We start from the raw sequence: 18,736 nt of genomic DNA on the forward strand, positions 1-18,736 counted from the left end.
ACTAGGGACTTATAAGTAAATTAAATATGCCAATTGGGAATGAACCAATATTACCATGTTTATGGGAGAGAGCATATGCACTTTAGCACTGGTTGGCTTTGGTAAAGTGCGCAGAGTCCTAAAACCAGCAAAAACTGTGTCAGAAAAGTGAAGTGCGGCAGGCAAAAAGTTGGGGAATGGCCACCCTAAGGTTCTCAGGTCTAACAGTCCTAAAGTTCATTTTTTCTGTTTTATGATATTCTTCTTGATGAACTTTAACATTCTCCGGTTGTCAGCCGATTCCTCCTCCAGTTTGTCCAGTCGCTAGAGGATAGCATTCAGGTACCTCCTGAGGTCCAGCTCAAACTGAGTCAGTAAACCAGCTGCTGGTGGCATTACCTATGGCTGTGTGCTGACAGGTGGTGCTGATGTTTCGGGCGTAGGTGGAGCTGGGACCCCTTGCAACCCTGAGGTGCTGGCTCCTGTGTCCCTTGGTGCCTGCATCGTGGGACCACCGTGTGGAAAGACATGCCATTCCCCGGAAGCTCTCTCATGCATGTAATGGCTGAGTATCCTACAGTATCCCGGTTCCACTTCTAGGATGTGAGGGTAATGGTCTGTCCTCTGCTCAAGGGTCATGTTGGCAGCTGAAATATGAGGACAAGCAAGCATCAGTATCAGCATTGGATGGAGTTTGTACAGAGTTTAAACTTACACTGCAACAGTAACTGACACAGTACCACACACATTCCACAACAATGACGTGATCCTCATCTATGTCTAAAACCAACTAGACATCACCAGTATCACGTACATGTAAGTGAGATGACGGCAATCCATAGTAAATCAAAAGGGCCCAGGACTGATAGGAACAAATACAACCTTCATCAACATTTGTGTCATGTAACTTGTGAGGATCATGTGCCTCTACAGGTCTGAATTAACTGCCTCTCTGGCCATTAGGGGGCCTGGGCATGCTATCCATTTCCTCAACACCCCTGGTGATACATCACGGCCTGACCACACATTATGGAGTTAAGGTGGGGCCCATATCATTGTGGGGCTGCTAACTACAAACCTGCTATTCTGAGGTCAGGTAAATCTACATTCATGTGTCCTGGTGTAAGACCTGCCCTGAGTATATGTGACAAGGAGCCACCCCATATCCCATTATGTGTCCACATGTGCAACTGATGCAATGTTGGCAGAAGAATGGTTGGGCAAAGTCTGAGCTGCACATCACAGTTGTCAACACATTACAGAACTGAAACTCCCTACGCTGTGCTATGTAGTCCTACTTGTGTAAAACTGCACACACAAGGTGGCTGTATGGATGGTCCACAGTGATATTAGCACAGCATTGAGTGCTGCAGCTGTATCCTGAAATGTGTTATATCATTAGCACATGCATGTCATACATCATCAAGATACCAGCTACACACACACAATTCACATCATTTGCATATGTGATGTGACCTACAACCGTCAAAATTATCATGGTGGCAGGACAATGTTGTGAAAACTGTGGACATCTGGGCCCATATTCATGGGAAAATGACAAGGCGCGATGCAGAGCCAAAATTTGCAGCGCCGCGCTCCCGTCAATTTCACAACACAGGGATGCGCCGTATTTAATTGGATAAGGCGTACACCTGTGTTGTCCCCTGCATTGGCCCTAAATTTAGCTGACTGCACCAATGCAGGCATCCTTGCACCATTGTGCATGGATGTCTGCGCTGAGGGGTGCTATTGTTCATGTGCAGGAAGGTGTCCCTTCCTGCACATAAAAAAACATTTCTGGCAATTTTGCTCTTTCTATGCGGGCTGCAGAATGGAGCATGCATAGAAAAAGGGGAAAATGAGGAGGATAAAAGTATTCCTCCTCGCAGTGCCTTGCTAATGCCACCCCTGGGGTGGCATTTGATTATGGCGCTGCCTCAGGTTTACGGAATCTCTTGGATCTGAGGCAGCATCAAAATGCAATGGATGTTGCTGTGGCATGCCCACAGCAACACCCATTGCACGCTGCTCTGACGCTGAAAACTGCGTCAGAGAGGCCCATAATTACAAGGAGGCATAACGCCACAAAAATTGTGTTACACCTTCTTGTAAATAATAAGCTGAGATTAGCGCTACTGGAGCGTCAAGTTAAGTGATGCTCCAGTGGCGATAGGGGCTCTTACATATGGCCCCTGGTGTGGAAGAATCATGGACCTTTCCAACAACCATCTGGAGTGGAGTTGTCCACAAATTGTGAACACTACTGACTGTTGTGCAGCACATAATGGCTCCTGCTGTCCTACAACAAATTAGATCTGAAGGTTACTGAGGCACATGTGGTATGTGTGTCTCCTACATAATCCCCATAGTTACTTCTGCAGACAGAACACACATCTGTACCATCATGTCAATAAGTGTATGTTATGTGTGGCACACTGTGCTGACAATGGTGCTGTGACAAAGTGGTTGTCAACAGGCATGCTATGTACATGTACAGCTGCCTTGTGACCCATAATGGTAGACAGCTATGAATATGTGGTCAGCCATAACTATTCCTATTACACACGTTGGCCTGTGAACTACATGCAAGCCATTCTATTTGCATAACATTCCAACATACATGATGTCATTATCCATCCTCCTATGATAACAGATCATTGGTCAGAACCAAATACTTCTGTCATTGCATTCCACACCTCTGACTGACTCACAGCATTCCCTGGATTGGCGCACAGGACGCACAATATGACACTTACTGGATGCTTTGGGGTCTTGTATACACAGCACCTCTCCAATGGTGTAGCGGGCTGGTCCACCTGCAAGACATTAATGGAAAACATTGCTTAGTGTAAAAGGCAAGTTGCAGTACATGGACAACATTGTACAGTGCAAACTTGTTAGGCTGAAAGAGGTAGTTGTCCTAGTGGTAGATCACAGTAACTGGCCAACTTCTATGATCACTCTATCACACATACTCTCAAATAAGGTAGACCCACGCACTTACAAACCATCACTGTCCCTGAAACTCCTGTGGTGCTTTTCACTGCACCATTTATACATGACATTGTCATGCAGCTGTCTGGTAGCATGACACCTCCATTACCATATAGGACTGCTTGATAATGTTTATTCCATCTGAGGGGCATGCAGTGGTTGTCGCAGTGCCTGGCCCATTGTAGCACCCATAGCATTTCTGCCTGCATCTGATGCTGTAAACATCTACATCATTGTCACAGCTAACTGACAAACTACTACCCTGGGGTTGTGTGGGTATTCCAAGGTGTTGAGGAATGCCATCATACATCCTTCAGTCAAGTAAGGTATCTGTGTGTGCCATCTCAAGGTACACATACTTTCAAAATAGCTATGGGAGTGTACACATGTAATGTTGAGATACCTACTTGCACATTGACTGGATGTAATCATGGATGTAGTGCCAATAGTGTGTGGCCTGCCATTGCTGCCATTGTATACCATTGTTAGTCTAGAGAGGAATTAGTGCCTGGGCATAGATATATGACTCAACATGGACACACTTTCTCAGTGGCTAAAGGATGCATCTGGGGGTGTAGGTTAGTGAGTCGTATGCCAGTGATAGAGCTGATGCAGGGCAGCCCATACTGTCAGTGAGAAGCGGCCTGTGGGACTGACTCTGCATATGTGTCTGGTTATTGACATCTTATAGGCTGTCTGTGATACACAATGAACTGGAACATGAAACTGCCAGTAGTCTGGACCATTGCATGTTCAAGCACCCTTACATGGCCTTGGCTATTTACACAAAGGACCCAATAGACCAACAGTGATGCATTACCAATTGCATCTGTACCTTCCTTGTGGCTCTCATTGCACCCTTTACTCACCGCCATGTGTATGCGTAGTCAGAAACATGTCACAGCATGATGCATGTGTCGTTCAACATCATCTATTCATGTGAAGGTCAATGATGCACTCAGCAGGAGATGCAACAGATCACAAAAACTACTGCTGAGTAAATGGGGGCCCTTCTCACACATTTGTATGCCCACAATTCACAGCTTCTCACAGCAGCTGTTCTGGGTGCTGGAAAATAATACCTAGGGAATTATCTTCTGACTCAGCGGATGACAATTTGTGATAAAAACAATGTTTTGAGGTCCCCTTTCATGCATGTTGCATGGCGCAGGCCTCATTTGTAGCTGCTCTTTACCTAGTTACAATATGAATTTATCACAACACTTGGAGATGGTTGTGCATGGTAAATTATACATCTGTCCTGCATTTGCTTTCTTGTTGTACAATTAAAATGCAGCCCTAACGTGAGGCATAACCTCTTCATGCAGGTCGCATATGACATGTCCACAGCCACTGCATGCAGCACTCAGACTTAACAGCAACTGTTATGCATATGCTAATAAAATAAGGTTGTAAGGCAATGGGAGACTTACCAACTGTTCCACCAATCTCTACTACCCAATGGTCAAGCAGATCCTGCTCCCTCAACACCAGATTTGCCCAACAGTGCTTGATTTGGTGGTCGTTTCTTCCTGTTTTTAATATCCGGGTAAGATGATGGAGCACCTTGCTTTCATGGGGTAACCTTGGATCACCTGCCCACCCAGTTGCAGCATCATGTGGAGGTAGTGTGCCACAAGCCAGATGAACCCCCAGCTCATCAGCAGACATCCGGCTTATCCTCCCTTTCCCAGACATTACCAGTGGTGAATGGATTTCACCCAAATAATAAAGAAATTAAACGTAACCCCTACTCATACCCCAACTACCCAAATTACCCCAACTACTTAATTACCCAAGACAAACTCCCGACAATACAGAGACAATTACAGTACACTCAATAGACAAAATACAAGTATTGACACAATAATAAAATAAAATAAACTCAGGACACAGAGCAATGTACACAACGCACACAGCAAACACTCCACAAATTCAGCAGCACCAAAAATATCCTCACACAGTCACAGGGAAACAGACTGTAAGTGAAAATGAAACTACGCTCACTGTAGCATGTTTGCAGACAGGATGTCCTGGTACATCACTTCCTGGGTGCGTGTGTCAAGTTTTTCAGTCATGCGTCTTTTTTTTTATGCATGGCGGTTTTGCATCGTATTTTCACACCATTAGTGTGAAAAAAGCCTATGGATGTGACATAGACACATAGGGCCTTTGCGTCTATTAGCCTAGGGGTATTGTATGGCAAATGTGTGAACATTTTTCACGCATGACGGTATTACGTGGATTTTTGCATTGTGTCCTTTGAGTGTACCCTGAGTGACTTGAGGTGCTACATATGGTGTACAACTATGGTGTATATATGTAATGGCAACATGTGGGTGTATGTCCAGCACTGTCATTACGGTGACAATGGGATGTTGGACCTATGGGTTTGTTTGTGAGTGTGCTGAATGCGATTACTGAATACCTCATGCACATATGCATGTGTAGCTACACTGTGTCCACAAACATGTTGGCACATGTGTGCTATGTGTGTATACATGTGTTCGTCAGCTAATTTTGGTGTGGACCACATTGTTATGTTTGAGATACAGATGTACACATACCTACGACACCAAACATGTTTGGTGGCCTATGTTCAACACATGGGAATATATGTGACGACCATGTAAACTTTTACACACAGTACTCAGTGGACTTAGACTGCATTAACATCACGTCAACCCAGCCAATTTGCCTGTGTATGTGTGTTCACTCTGTGCTGTGTCATTGGATTTCCCTTCATGTTGCTCTGCTACACATGTGCCATTTCTGCCCCCATGCACTGTACTTGTTGGACATGTCATGTATACATGTGTTATGTAAGACTGGCATCTGCCGTGTGTGTGTATGGACATATGTTTTGTGATTGCTGTCACATGTGACAACAGTGGTGTGTTCATGGGATGTGAAACCTCACATTACATTCTTCCTGCATAAACACATGTTGCCATTTCACAAATGCATGTGTTGTCACATCAGTGCCATCCATGTTTCCGTATGTCAGAACACATGTGTAACTCATTTCTGTCAGCCACTGATCTTGTGAAACCAATGCCCTACTTTTTTGTTAGGTTGCCTTTTGCTCTCAATCCATACACATTTCCATGGCTGAGCCAATACAGTGGTCCATGTGTGCTGACATATGTGGCATCGGGTTAGTAATGACAGTCACAAACAATGGCAAATGACTGTGTCACAGTGTTGAGGCCTGGCATAGCTGCCAGCCTTCTCATATCACAACAGTGTGAGTACCTATAGCAACACAAAACCATGGTTGCATGTGAAGAGGTAAGTCAAAGGAACCCCAGTTTAATCACATCCCTGTGCACATGCATCAGGCCCCTGACAATGTCATATGTTCATGTAGCTAGAGCAGTGGTGTGTGGATTCATTGAGCAAGGACCTAGCCTCTTCATGTTTGCCACTCAGCAGTACTTTGCACACTCCCCAGCAGACACATGCACAATTGTTGTCATACAGCCCTGTATCTCACATTTACCATTGCCGTACTTGATGTCACCTTTCCCCTCTCACGTACATCACTCTGATGTTGGACATTTTGTACAGGTGACATGTTTTGATGTCCTTAGCATTCCCTTGGGCATATTTTTGGGCCTAGTGTCTCTGTTGTGACTTCAACATTGGAAACATTCCAGGGTACAGATGGTGTTACCTGTCGCAGCCTCCTGTCATGGGGGCATGCGATGGGCAAAATACTATGATATGCAAGTGGGCAACATGACTGGGTGATGTACTGACCCAGTTGCCCTCTCTGTCCATATGTGAAATATTGACATGTAGACATTGATGTGTTCTATAGTCTATGTGTATCCATTCTCCTTGCATTCCTGCACTATTGGTGAGGCATGTATTGTCACCTACATTGCTCCCATTCTTCAGTCTGTTAGCACTTTGTGCACATCTCATACTGAAAAATTGTCTACATATACATGGACATGATGCTGTTGTGTAGCCATTTTAGTTATAGCTCCATGCATGTTATTTTAGAACACTAGCCCTGCCGCTGTACACTTTAACCTAGATATATTTTATTCAGCTTTGTTTATTATTTTAACAATAGTCACATTTACAGTCTTGTTTTATTTCTCTCTATCTAGCTGTTCTTTGCTTAGGTCGGCACTGTGTTCTTAAACAAGCACTCTGCTTCTCTCAAAGCTGCAGTGAAATAGGTTGCCAGTAACACGTGGTAAGGTTTTGTCTCTGGTATTTATAGAAACTTACACATCCTTACATATGGACGTTTTCTCAGAACCTCAGATGTTTTATTATAAAAACACTTCCCTGTCCCATGCAAGTTAGAGGGAGATTCCAGCCAGATAACCACGACTGTATGCTGATTGCTGAACACCTCCCTACAGCTGCTTATGCAGACTTCAGGCCTTTGCTCAGGTGTGGGGGATGATGTCTTCCCAGGGGAACCTCAAGGGCAGAACTAGAGCTTAACATGTTGTGCTCTAATATAGCCTAGGTAGGGATTAGTCTATTGACTCTAGTGACAATATGGTAGCATTATTTCTATGCTTCACTCTCCTTGTCACAATTTTAAAGCTGTCATGCTTTATCGTCCTGGTGATTGCAGTATATGCATTAGTATCTAAGACGCAGTTACTTCATTAAAACCTTATTAAAACATATACTGCCTCTGTATGTCCTTGTATATGTGAGACTAATGTAACTGAGAGAAACAGATGAGATCTGAGTGACCACGATTTCCCTGAAGAGTCAATTGTGTTATGCCCTCGGATGCCCAATCATCCCTGCTCTTGGGAAGAGATGAGGCATTGCTAGTTGTCTGAAGCAAAACCCAGATTGGGGGGACAGGTGTCACCTGTAGTAGGTTAGACTCAGTCTTCCACACCACAGGCGATTCTGCCGCTCAAATCCAGTAGTCTTGTTAGAATAATGAGAGCCTACATGACAATGCAACATGTGACTTGTGTTTATGGAAGATGTTTACATCTCCTTCTCCTGCCAACTTGATAGGTACAGTTCCATTGTGTGTATTTGTGAGTTATCATGTGTTACCCACACACATGACATCACTCCTGCCACACCACTTTGTTTGTCTCCATTTGACATCCCATGTTGTATGTATAAGTATGTGTGGGTGTCTGGAAGCAGTCCATCCAATATGTCCATTGGACGTGTGTTAGCATTTCCCCCAGCATGGCACAGCCTAGGTAACTCTTACCATGACTGACTGATATTGAGGTGCCCCATCATCTCAGTGCTGGAGAGTTTATTAGCCAATTGCAACATATATGAGTAGGTCTACTCCCACTCTGTTTGGCATTGTGTCTCAGACAAATTTCAACAATGCTGGAAAGAGTAGCACACCCACACCTGTCTGCGATGTTGGAGGCCACGACATGTATGGGACTAATTGTCTATATTGCCATCATGCACTTGCCCTGTCATGTGAGTGACAATGGGTAATGTGTGGTGTTTTGTGCTGTGTGATGTAGTTGTACACAGCATACTAGATATACATGCTGTCACATCAACCATAGTTGATCCTGGCAAAACCGTTGCTACCTAGAACATACTCCCATACATCAGTATGCACATGTTTGCCTAGATTTACGCTAGCCATGTGTCAGGACAGGAGATTTGTGTGAAATGTTTGCACCTTATGTACATTATGATCATTTGCTACTGTAACTACATTCAACCCAGTTGAGTATGTGGTGATAAATTGTCCCAAAATATCCCTGGGTGGTGACAATGGCCATATGTTTGGATAGTGATTCTGTACCCATAGCTGCTTATGTAGTTAAGGCAAGCCATTGTGCACTCCACAGCCAATGTATGTGTGCCATACGTGAGGTCCAGCACACCATGTGCCCTGGTTGTGCACATTGGCAGTGCTGGGACACATTTCCATGGTTACACTGTGCATGCTCAGCATGGGTCATTGGTTACAATCCCTGGGCTTTAACTGAGGGACCACAGTTCACAGTGATGTACCACCCTTGTCACACATGTACCATGCAGGCAATGCTACTGTCACCATGAATTGTGACAGTGTATTGTTACTACATGACTTGTTATGTATTTGGTGACAGCCCCTACCTCATGTATGCCCCCTTGCATTCATCCCGTTATGGATGGTGTTGTTGTGGTGGATTGGCTAGGTATGGACACCTTTCCCACTTGACGGGACAATATATGTGGTGGTGCATGGATCCAGACCTTCAGGATCCACTGCCCGCAAATTACGTGTCACTGATATTTGATATGGTGGCAGTAGACCCACTAATGTCACAAAGGCTGCTGCTACCATAATGGTCACCTTTGTGTTACCTACCTGCTCACTGTGGTTAGAGTCACATTCCAATGGAGTATGTATTCAAGAATGAGTAGACCAAGAAGATTCAGGTGCAAAGTGATTAATTAGTGCTATTTAGAAGGTGATGTTTGAAGTACTGTGGTCATGTGTAGAAGTTATCCACAATATGGCATCTCCTGCGAACTCCGGCTGCAGTGTTAATTTGTTCCCCCTCCACATGATCTGCTCCATCATCATCCTCATCCTTGCTGCGAACATCATCCTTTTCATCCCAGGTGATATTTGTCCGTACACAAAGGTTGTGCAGGATTGCACATGCCAAGATGATCTTACAAACAAGTGGTTGAGCATATAAGAGGCTTCCTTCTGTCAGGGCCAGACACCTGAACCTGGATTTCAGGATGCCAGATGTCCTCTCCACCAAATTGTGGGTTTTCCTGTGCCTCTCGTTGTAGACCCACTGCTCCACCGATGTGGGATAAGCAAAAGGGGTCATCACCCACGGCTGGATGCCATAACCTTGATTAGCTGCAATGAATACAGAGGAGATATGCTGTTAAGTGTTGATACTGGCTTGGTACGCCCCATGGCAGTTGTACTTTTTCATTGGAGATGTGACACAATCTTGCTTGTGGTGTACTGTCTATTCCTGTTCTTGTGAAATGGTTTCTTTGAACTGTGTTGATGGACATGGCAAACTTGGGTAGTGGCTCAAAGGCCTGGGAAGTTTTTATGTTGTTCCCAGAAGTGACGGTCATGATTTGGGCCTATGTGTTGTGTAGTCTATATTTGGATCAGTGTACTAGTCTTACATGGCACATACCACTTCCTAGCAGCACAATGGTGTCAGATGTTGATAGAGCATTGTTGCCCTACAAAGCAAGATAGCGCTGTCCTTTTTGACATATTGCACTATGCAAGCAGTGTGACACTTAGGAGCCTAATTTTGAGCACCTAGCGCCACCAGAGCATCACTTTTATAGAAGCTCCGGTGGTGCTATGCCCTGCCCCATATTTAAAGGTGGTGTTATACCATTTTTTGTTGCTTGATGCCACCTTGTGACTACGGCCCCTTCACACACAACCCTTTGCACGGAAGGGGCGAGCAATGGGTGTTGCTGTGGGTGTGCCACAGCAATACCCATAGCATTTTCTAGCTGTCTCTGATTTTTGTAGATCTGAGGCAGCACCAATACCTCACCCCACCCCAGGGGTGGCATTAGCAAGGCACAACTAGTGGGATACTTTTATTCCTCCTCGTGTTTTACCAAATTTGATGTGTGCTGCATATTGCTGCACGCATAGTAGGAACAAAATGCCAGATATGGTAGTTTATGTGCAGGAAGGTGTCCCTTCTCACACATGAACAATCACAGCCCTCAACGCAGACATCCTTGCACGATGGTGCAAAGATGCCTGGGTTGGTGCTGGTAGCTAATTTTTGCACAAGCACTGGCCACAACACAGGGGTGTGCTGTATACTATTAAATTAGGAGCATCCCTGCATCATGTAAATGAAGGTAGGCTGCGTGGCCTATTTTGGCACAGTGTTGCACTCTGTCATTTCCCGTAAATGTATGTGCCCTAGTGACCCTTTGTGGCAGATGGTGGTTGTACCAGCCATGACCTGTATGGGAGTGTGTGTCCCACATTGGTAGGAAGAAGTAATTTTTTGCTGAAGTTTTGCCTGCCTTCTATTACATGATTTCTGACTGACACTTTCAACAAATGCATGGTGCAGGCTTTGGGAGATGGCACAGCTATATTTCAAATGGGTCCCTTAGTACGGAGAATATAAGGTCATGCATCTCCACTATACACCTACCACATCCGACTATGTCATCCATGAATTTTAGTGATTTTTCCACAGACACAAGACCATGGTGGAGCATTTCTGGTAATTGGAACAGACATGGTGTTCTTAGTGGGCACTATGGGGCGCATGTGAGGTGACACTGGAGTAGGTGCTGCCCCATTTCTCATGATTAAACCCCACGGTCTTCAAAGTGAAATATTTTTGTATACGTTTGTGTGGGACTCAATGCAGCAGACAGGTGTATGTGAACACAACAGGAATGTCAGACATGTGTATCTGATGTATACTTGGTTAGGGCACCACTTGGGTGGCATTGGATTTAGGTTCTTCCAGAGGCTGACACACCATGAGTTACGTGGGACTGTGCCTATGTGTGACTTCCTCAACATGACCATAGCCTATGCCATTGACATACCTGTGCACGTCTTTGTTTGGGGTAATGTGTGTGTGTGATCTGTATTTAGTTGTCAACCTGTGGACACTTGTAGTGATTTGTGAGCAACTTCGCCATGCAAAGGAGACTTGGCTCCACCTGTCCACACGTGGTTTGCCAGTCAGGGTGTTGCTGTGATATGAAGATTTGGGTGCATACAAATGTGACATGCAATGTGTGCAGTGTGGTGTGGCATGTGGCTTATGTGTTGTTGCCTGTACATCTCTGTGGCCCTGCCCATGTGTATTTCTTGTTGAGTTTGTCTGGCTTGTCCTTTCTGGGTAGTGTGTTGTGTGGTATGATTGGTATGGTGACTTACCTATGAGTAGCCCATTGCTATATTCGCCATCCTGGAACCGCTGGTTGATGGTGCAATGGCAAAAGATATATGCGTCATGGATGCTGTCGGGATATTTCCCCAGGATGTTTGTGAAGAGCTCACGGTGGTCAATGATAGCCTGCACATTGATGGAATGTGTGTGTTTGCGGTTCCTGTAGAGGTGTTCCGCTGCTGCAGGTGACACCAGTTGGACTTCGGTACAGTTCATTGCACCCAGCACATGTGAAAAGCCAGCTATCTGATAGAAACCTTGCTTGGTCCCATACTGCAGCTGCTGGGTGTTTGAGAAGCAGATGTGTTGTGACGTGAGGTGTAGGATTGCGTCCAGGACCTTTGGTAGGCAGACGGAAAAGGATGACTGGGAGATACCAGCCACTAACGCACCCGTTGTCTGGAATGATCCAGACACCATCATGTGGAGGACAACGAGGAATTCTGTAATGGGTGGGATGTTATGGGGAGTTTGCAGCCTTGCCGTGATGTGTGGTGCTATCAGGTGCAGCAGGCATACAATGGACTCCCGGTTGAGTCTGTACACCCAGACCAGATCTTGTTCCCTCATTCCTAAAATGGTGATTCGCTGTCTAACAATTCTCTCCTTCCTTCTGCACTGTCTCTGTGGCTGTTGTGGTGGGGTTTGAGGTTGCTGCAGTGGTGGTGGTTGGATCTGCTGTCTTTGCTGACGTCTGCAGCATGTGCCAAGCTGGAGCAGTAGAACTTCCATGTTGTCCTGGCAGTTTCCAAGGCTCCGTCTGGGTTTTTTCTATGAGTGGTGGTGTGTGAGCCTCTTTTTAACGCCTGGGCCTGACCAGGCGTTAATGTTTTGCGCTATTCGTACTTAGCTCCATTTTTTCAGTCCGCTTCCCTCGTTAGCGCCATTTTTGCGTCGGGGATAAATATGGCACTAGGGGGTTAGCATTGTGTTTAGGGTGAGAACGCCTACCTGACATCTCATTGACGCAAGGTGCTTTTGCGCATCCTAAACATGGCGCTAACTCCAATATTTTGATGCTAGATGGGTCTAGCATCAAAATATAAATAAGGAGCTAGCTATGCACCATTTTATCGTCAACATTTTTTATGCTAATAAGGCGCAAGCCAAGCATAAATATGCACCTTGGTGTTTGTAAACTTGCGGTCTCTGTTCACTTTACTCGGCTTTACATTATAAAAGCGAACTTAAAGTGAGAGAACCTTTGTTGGAAGTTTGCCTTTGTCACTTTTCTAGCAACAATTACTTACGTTGCTGAGGACAAAAGCTTACAGCATGCATCATTAAAATATTGCGTCTTTCTTTTCAGAATACATTCTGGCCCTTCTGCTTTTTTGCATCTTTTCTGCTACCCACCCACGTGCACACTACACCTGACTGTCTTAAATGGTTAGGGTCTGCTTTGACGTGCTGCCATTGTTTAACAAGCAGGCTTCAGGGCACTTGGCTTATATATCGGTGCCTTTCCTCGCTACCTACATGGATGTGTGACAGCACTGACACCACTCACTATCCATATTTTGTTTCCCAGGTCTTGTTGTGTGGTGTAGGTGTTGCCTAGATCAATATATTTTTAGGTTAAGCTCCAGTGCCAGTTAGCATTTGGCCATGACACGCCTAAAGCAAAAGGCACCGTCAATACACCAAAAAATAAAAATAACTCCTGTGTTCTGGATAATATGCTGTATGTCTAAACACTTATAAGGTCCAAAAGGCGGGACCTATTGGCTATGCCAATGCTTGCTTCCTTTTAGTCTCAGCCACGCTGCACAGTAGCTGCGCAGCTACATAATATTCCTGAAAAGAATACATCGCCAAAGCCATTAGCTCTCGCATAGGCGAGGCTAATTGCCTTTGTCAATGCTTGTTTGTTTTGCTGCCTGAGCCTATTTTCTTTCCCAGCCCGATCCCGAGAACATTCTAGATCAGATCATGTACGCAATGGATGTACACATAACAAGTGTTACGTAATCTTGGCAGCTGGGGCTGAAACAGGCTGGTGGGGCGCTTTCACTTTCACTTTCGGTCGTGATGGGAAAGTCGGAAACCTAAGCTACCTGTTCCCACAAGACACAAGGCTCCACTCCCTGCTCGTGCACTTGTTCCAAAGACCGTCGGAGATACTGGCAAGGTCCAAGCACCGACGACCGACGTCTCTTTACTGAAGGCGAGGGGCTGCCCAGCTCATGCCAGGCAAGTGAGCATGACTCAAGGAGGGAGAGAGGGAGAGGAAAACGTGGGAGCGGCAGATGAAGCGCGAGTACGCTAGGAAAACAGTGGGAAAGTTCTGCAGATTTGGGGGGCAGAAATTAAAAAGTAGAGGGAAGAGGGGATGGAGCATGAGAGAGAGGCAAGGTAGGACGCGGGCAAAGGGTGGAGGGGATGAAAAAACTGACTAGGGAAAAGAGGAGGCGGAGAGACGGAGTTTGGAAGGAGGCCTCTCTGTTGCCAGGGTAACCAGGTGTAGGCTCGTCGGGTATAAATCATGGGCACCAGGTGTGTCACTGGAAGTGCTTTAAATGGACGGGTACTGTCCGGTACTGAGTGCGAGTACCTGCACTACTCAGCACTGCTGCAACTCATTTAATGGGAGAGTACCGGCACTTCTCAAGTGGAAACAGGTACTCGGAAGAGTATCTGCACTTGACATTTCTATTTAAAGCACAGGTCAGTGCCATGCCTCAGTGAAAGCAATGCTTTAAATGGGAAGGTGTTATCAGGTACACCGTACCTGCATTTCTTTGATTTGGAAGGGATAGCACCGGCAGTGCTCCAGTGCTTTTATCGATGGGGGACAGGCACTTCTCAGCAGCAAACTGGTACTCTGTGACAAGGAGTATCTGCGCTTGTGCATTTGCAATTCAAGCACCTAGTGGAATCCAGGGCCGGCTTCAGGGCGATGCCAGTGGCGTAACAACGCCACCCGCAGCACCCTTCGTGCCGTGACCCCCCAAGCTCCAAGGGTCCCCTTCAGCATTGGGCTTGAGAGCTCCTGAATAAGACCTGAAGAGGGCCCCCTCAATGTACTTTGCATGGGGGCCACCCCAAGTTTTGTTACGCCACTGGGCGGTGTCCAGCTCCGTGGCACTGGGCGAAGAGCTCAGGAGGCGCTGTATTTGGAAATGCCTTTTATGGCGTTAAAAGCACCTGCTGCCTTGCACCCCAGATTTTTTTCAGGAAACAATACACACGTTAAGATATCTCTGGCGATTAATCTACATGCTGAAGAGAGGCCAAGTCACAGTTTTGACCGTCCATGAAGTAGAACGGAGAGGAGTTATGCCTGCTTCATACCGTGCATATCACTGAGTTGTATTTTATGTAGATAGCTCAGAGGGTTACTGCTTTTGTCACGGAGGTCCTTTTGTTATGTGTGGTTCATAAGTTACAACCCTGACAGAACACAGCGAGCTATGAACTGGCCCCACAGAGCTACACGAAAACTGCATGTATGACCCTGTGGTCCTGATTGCCTTAACATTTCTTGTGTAACATTGACTTACACTACACTTATGCGATTCATTGTCTCTGTATAGTGTGTGTGATGTAAAGTGCTCTGACGCCCTACAACGAGCTGAGCAGCGCTATAAAAGAAATGGACTAGTTGTGCGAGAAGGGCTACGGAGAGATGAGGGGTGCAGTTGGAGCCCCCTGGAGAAGGCGGTCACTTACAACAAGCATCGGGGTGCTTTAGGAAAGAACAGACAGAGGTAGAGATACAAGTGGAAGACGGGAGCGAGCAGGGCTGATATGAATAATTTCCATGGATGCTTTGGGATCCCAGAACAGCCCTCGTCTCTGCACAAACTCCTGTTAGCACCGGGATTGGATTTTCGCTCTTTGCTTGGAGCTGGGCCTGAGTAATGACCCTCATTGCTCTAGGTATGAAGGCGAGTGATGATTTGCTGTTTTGATTACTTCTTAGTCTGGTCAGATTGAAATGTTGCACAGCATAATGTGCCGGTGCCCAAAGCTCTCCTCTGAAACACGCGACTTTTGAAATTAAGTGTGCAGCACGGAATACTGAGGCAGCGTAACCCTGAAGCCATCTCAGGCCCCTTTGATCTGTTTACAGCCACTCCCTGACCCTTCAGGTCTCTCTTGTAGCTTTGTGCTTTCTCCTTTTGTGACTCTTTTTCGGTGTTCTCTTATTCCGTCTTTCCCATGTGTGTCTTTTGCTCGCAGTAAATGCTTGAGGCAGAAAAATAAGTGCCGGTGCCCCGCACCGGAAACCATCGTCTCAAATTAAGCAGAGTCCTCCAGCACAGGTGCATGGTAGCAGTACCTGTTTCGCTTCTTCAATGGGACCATTCGTGAAGTTCTCAATAGAACACAACACCCTAAACACCAGTTGGAGTAAAAGGGCTCCCAACGCCCCCCAAACCATCTTGTGTGTCAGCCCGGGCTGCTGCAGCCTCCAGGACACACAGATGTTTAGCCGTTTTGCTTTGTATTTTAAGTGCATACAATACACAGTGGAGGCTGATCCTGGGCAGGGCCACAACAAGTATTCTGCAACTATTTTGTCGGCCTTTCACCTTCAGGCAAGCACATATAAAATATTAAGCACAAACCTTTAATTAAAAATTTGTGTCAAAATAGTCAGTGGGAAATGCATTATTTTATCATTTGAAAGCTACATTGGTTAATGGGGTCACAGCTGATATCTGTGTGTGTGTAAGCAACAGTCACACAACTGAGTCCTGTTTCTGTGTGTGTAAGCAGAAAGTCATACAACTGAGTCTAGTTATCTGTGTGTATAAGCAGAAAGGCACACAACGGAGTCCAGGTATCTGTGTGTGTGTAAGCAGACAGTCACACAACTGAGTCCAGGACAAGTATCTGTGCGTGTAAGCAGACAGTCACACAACTGAGTCCAGGTATCTGTGTGTGTATAAGCAGACAGTAACACAACTGAGTCCCAGACAGGTATGTGTGTGTGTGCAAGCAGACAGTCACACAAGGGAGTCCAGGTATCTGTGTGTGTAAGCAGACAACACAACTAAGTACAGGACAGGTATCTGTGTGTATAAGCAGACAGTCACACAACTGAGTCCAGGTTCAGCACCAGTAGAGCGGTGACGTGTATTTATTCTGCTATGAGCTCCCAGCCTGTGATTGAAAACATTGTGAATATGCAAGACATTATTTTACAATTGCTTTGCACACAGTATAAGAAAGGCTGCTACAAAATTGCAAAGAGCTAAAGGGGGAGATTTATTAACGTTTCACGCACTGCAGCACAACTACTAAAGTTGTGCTGCGATGTATGGAAAGGAGAGAGCAGAATATTTGCTAAAATATGGTGACTAGAACTTTAGGCTGATGTGCCTCCGCACACACACCAGTGCAAAGCTGCAAGGGTGTGTGTGTTCTGGCAAGCATAGATTGTGCACATCATGGGTATACATCCAGTACAAAATGCTATGCTCAGATGTAGTGTACCACTTTTCCCAGTTTGCAAGTTTGCTAGAAAAAAAATATATTTCTCCAAGTCAAAGCCAGCCTCAAAGAGGCATTATTTTTCTACGCAAAGCCTGGTCTACAAATGCTAGTAGATAGATATTTGCATTAAAAACAGTGGGTGGTTGTATGGGAACGTCCATGTACCACCCATGGTAAGCCACCTTGACACAAAGCAGTGCCAGCGCCACATTGCGTTACTTTACAGCTACTTTCCAGCCCTAATAAAGTTGTGCACTTGAAAGTAAATCCCAAACAAACTGTTTGCACTGCTTTGCGTCACTTTTGTGATGCAACCCAATATATACAGCTGGGCTGGAGAAACTGTACAGACCCCAGGCGTGCGTCTGAGCGGCAGTGACTACCGCTCAGACCAATCCTGGTGCTGCTTACATGCTATGTAATGCTTGTAAGCAGCGTCAGGGTTGCTGGGAAGCAAATGCTGGGACACCATCAGGAGCAAAGGAGCGAGGAAGCAGGAGACAGTAATGGGAGACAGGCAGCGAAAGGTAAGTAGTTTCTTTTTTTTTTTTTTTAATGTTTCCCCCGACGTCCGATTCCAAAACTTGACATATCCGGCGGCCGCTGCCGTTGGATTGAAATAATCTTTGCAAAAACGTGTTTTAAAGTCCTTTGGTTTGAAATCTGTTCAAACTGCTTTTTGGTAGGCTCACTCATTCCCCCTTTTAAAGAGCTCTTTCAGTAGCCTATCAACATTGTAAAATCCACAAAAGCATGTTTGTTTTTATCACTAATATATTTAAAATGAACAATTTGTCTCTCTATTTTCTTGAAATGGCTTTGAAGATAGCTCCGCCGCATTGATTGAATTGTTAACAGCGACCCCATTGGTTAATTGTTAGTCTCTCCCCCACAAAGTTCAGATCTGGTTGTGTCCCTCCTAAGCACTTAAAGACCATGAATATCAGGCCATTGAGTGAATCAAGGTACAGTCCACCAGGAGAATATATCACATAGTTGCTCAGTAGCAGTCACTGTTTGGACATGAGGCCTTTGCTAGGAGTATGCAATTTCTCCATTTTACTGAGGCACATACTTTCCAGTTCTGGGCAGTTATTTCCCAGATCACTGTTTTCAGGTTTCATGGTCTACTTTTTTCATTTTAAATGCACCAAAACTGTCACTTGATCTAGTATTAGGTTGCTGTAAAGTGCTGTATCTCCTCCTGGTTTCATGGCCCTAGAGGTCTCCTTTGAGAAATGCAGGCCAGAGCTTCTCAAGGAGGCTAACAGACAGAAGAGACTTCAAGGTTTTATGGAAGGAGAAGAAATGAGAGATTGTCTAGCAGTGAATGGGAACTGGATCAAAACTTTCACTCCTAGATGGCTAAATAGAGACCACCTGCTGATTTAGTTTTTTCTAGAATGGAATTTCAGTAAGAGTTT

The 18,736-nt window shown here is 45.5% G+C and overlaps 1 protein-coding gene across 1 annotated transcript; it reads right to left on the minus strand.

Moving 5' to 3' along the window:
* Nucleotides 1-9,428: 9,428 nt before the first annotated feature.
* LOC138301489 (putative nuclease HARBI1) lies at nucleotides 9,429-12,599 on the minus strand. The gene is made up of 2 exons (XM_069242001.1): nucleotides 11,855-12,599; nucleotides 9,429-9,814 (listed from the first exon to the last, which is right to left on the minus strand). Exons 1-2 carry the CDS (start codon nucleotides 12,597-12,599, stop codon nucleotides 9,429-9,431), a joined length of 1,131 nt encoding a protein of 376 aa, XP_069098102.1.
* Nucleotides 12,600-18,736: the final 6,137 nt, after the last annotated feature.

This window comes from Pleurodeles waltl, chromosome 6, assembly GCF_031143425.1.
Source record: "Pleurodeles waltl isolate 20211129_DDA chromosome 6, aPleWal1.hap1.20221129, whole genome shotgun sequence".
Taxonomy (NCBI): Eukaryota; Metazoa; Chordata; class Amphibia; order Caudata; family Salamandridae; genus Pleurodeles; species Pleurodeles waltl.

Excerpts from the sequence above, each read along its gene's own strand:
- LOC138301489 (XM_069242001.1), bottom strand. The coding sequence starts at position 12,599 with ATGGAAGTTCTACTGCTCCAGCTTGGCACATGCTGCAGACGTCAGCAA. Across the intron at positions 9,815-11,854 it reads TAGCAATGGGCTACTCATAG|CTAATCAAGGTTATGGCATC; the intron begins GTAAGTCACCAT and ends TATTCATTGCAG.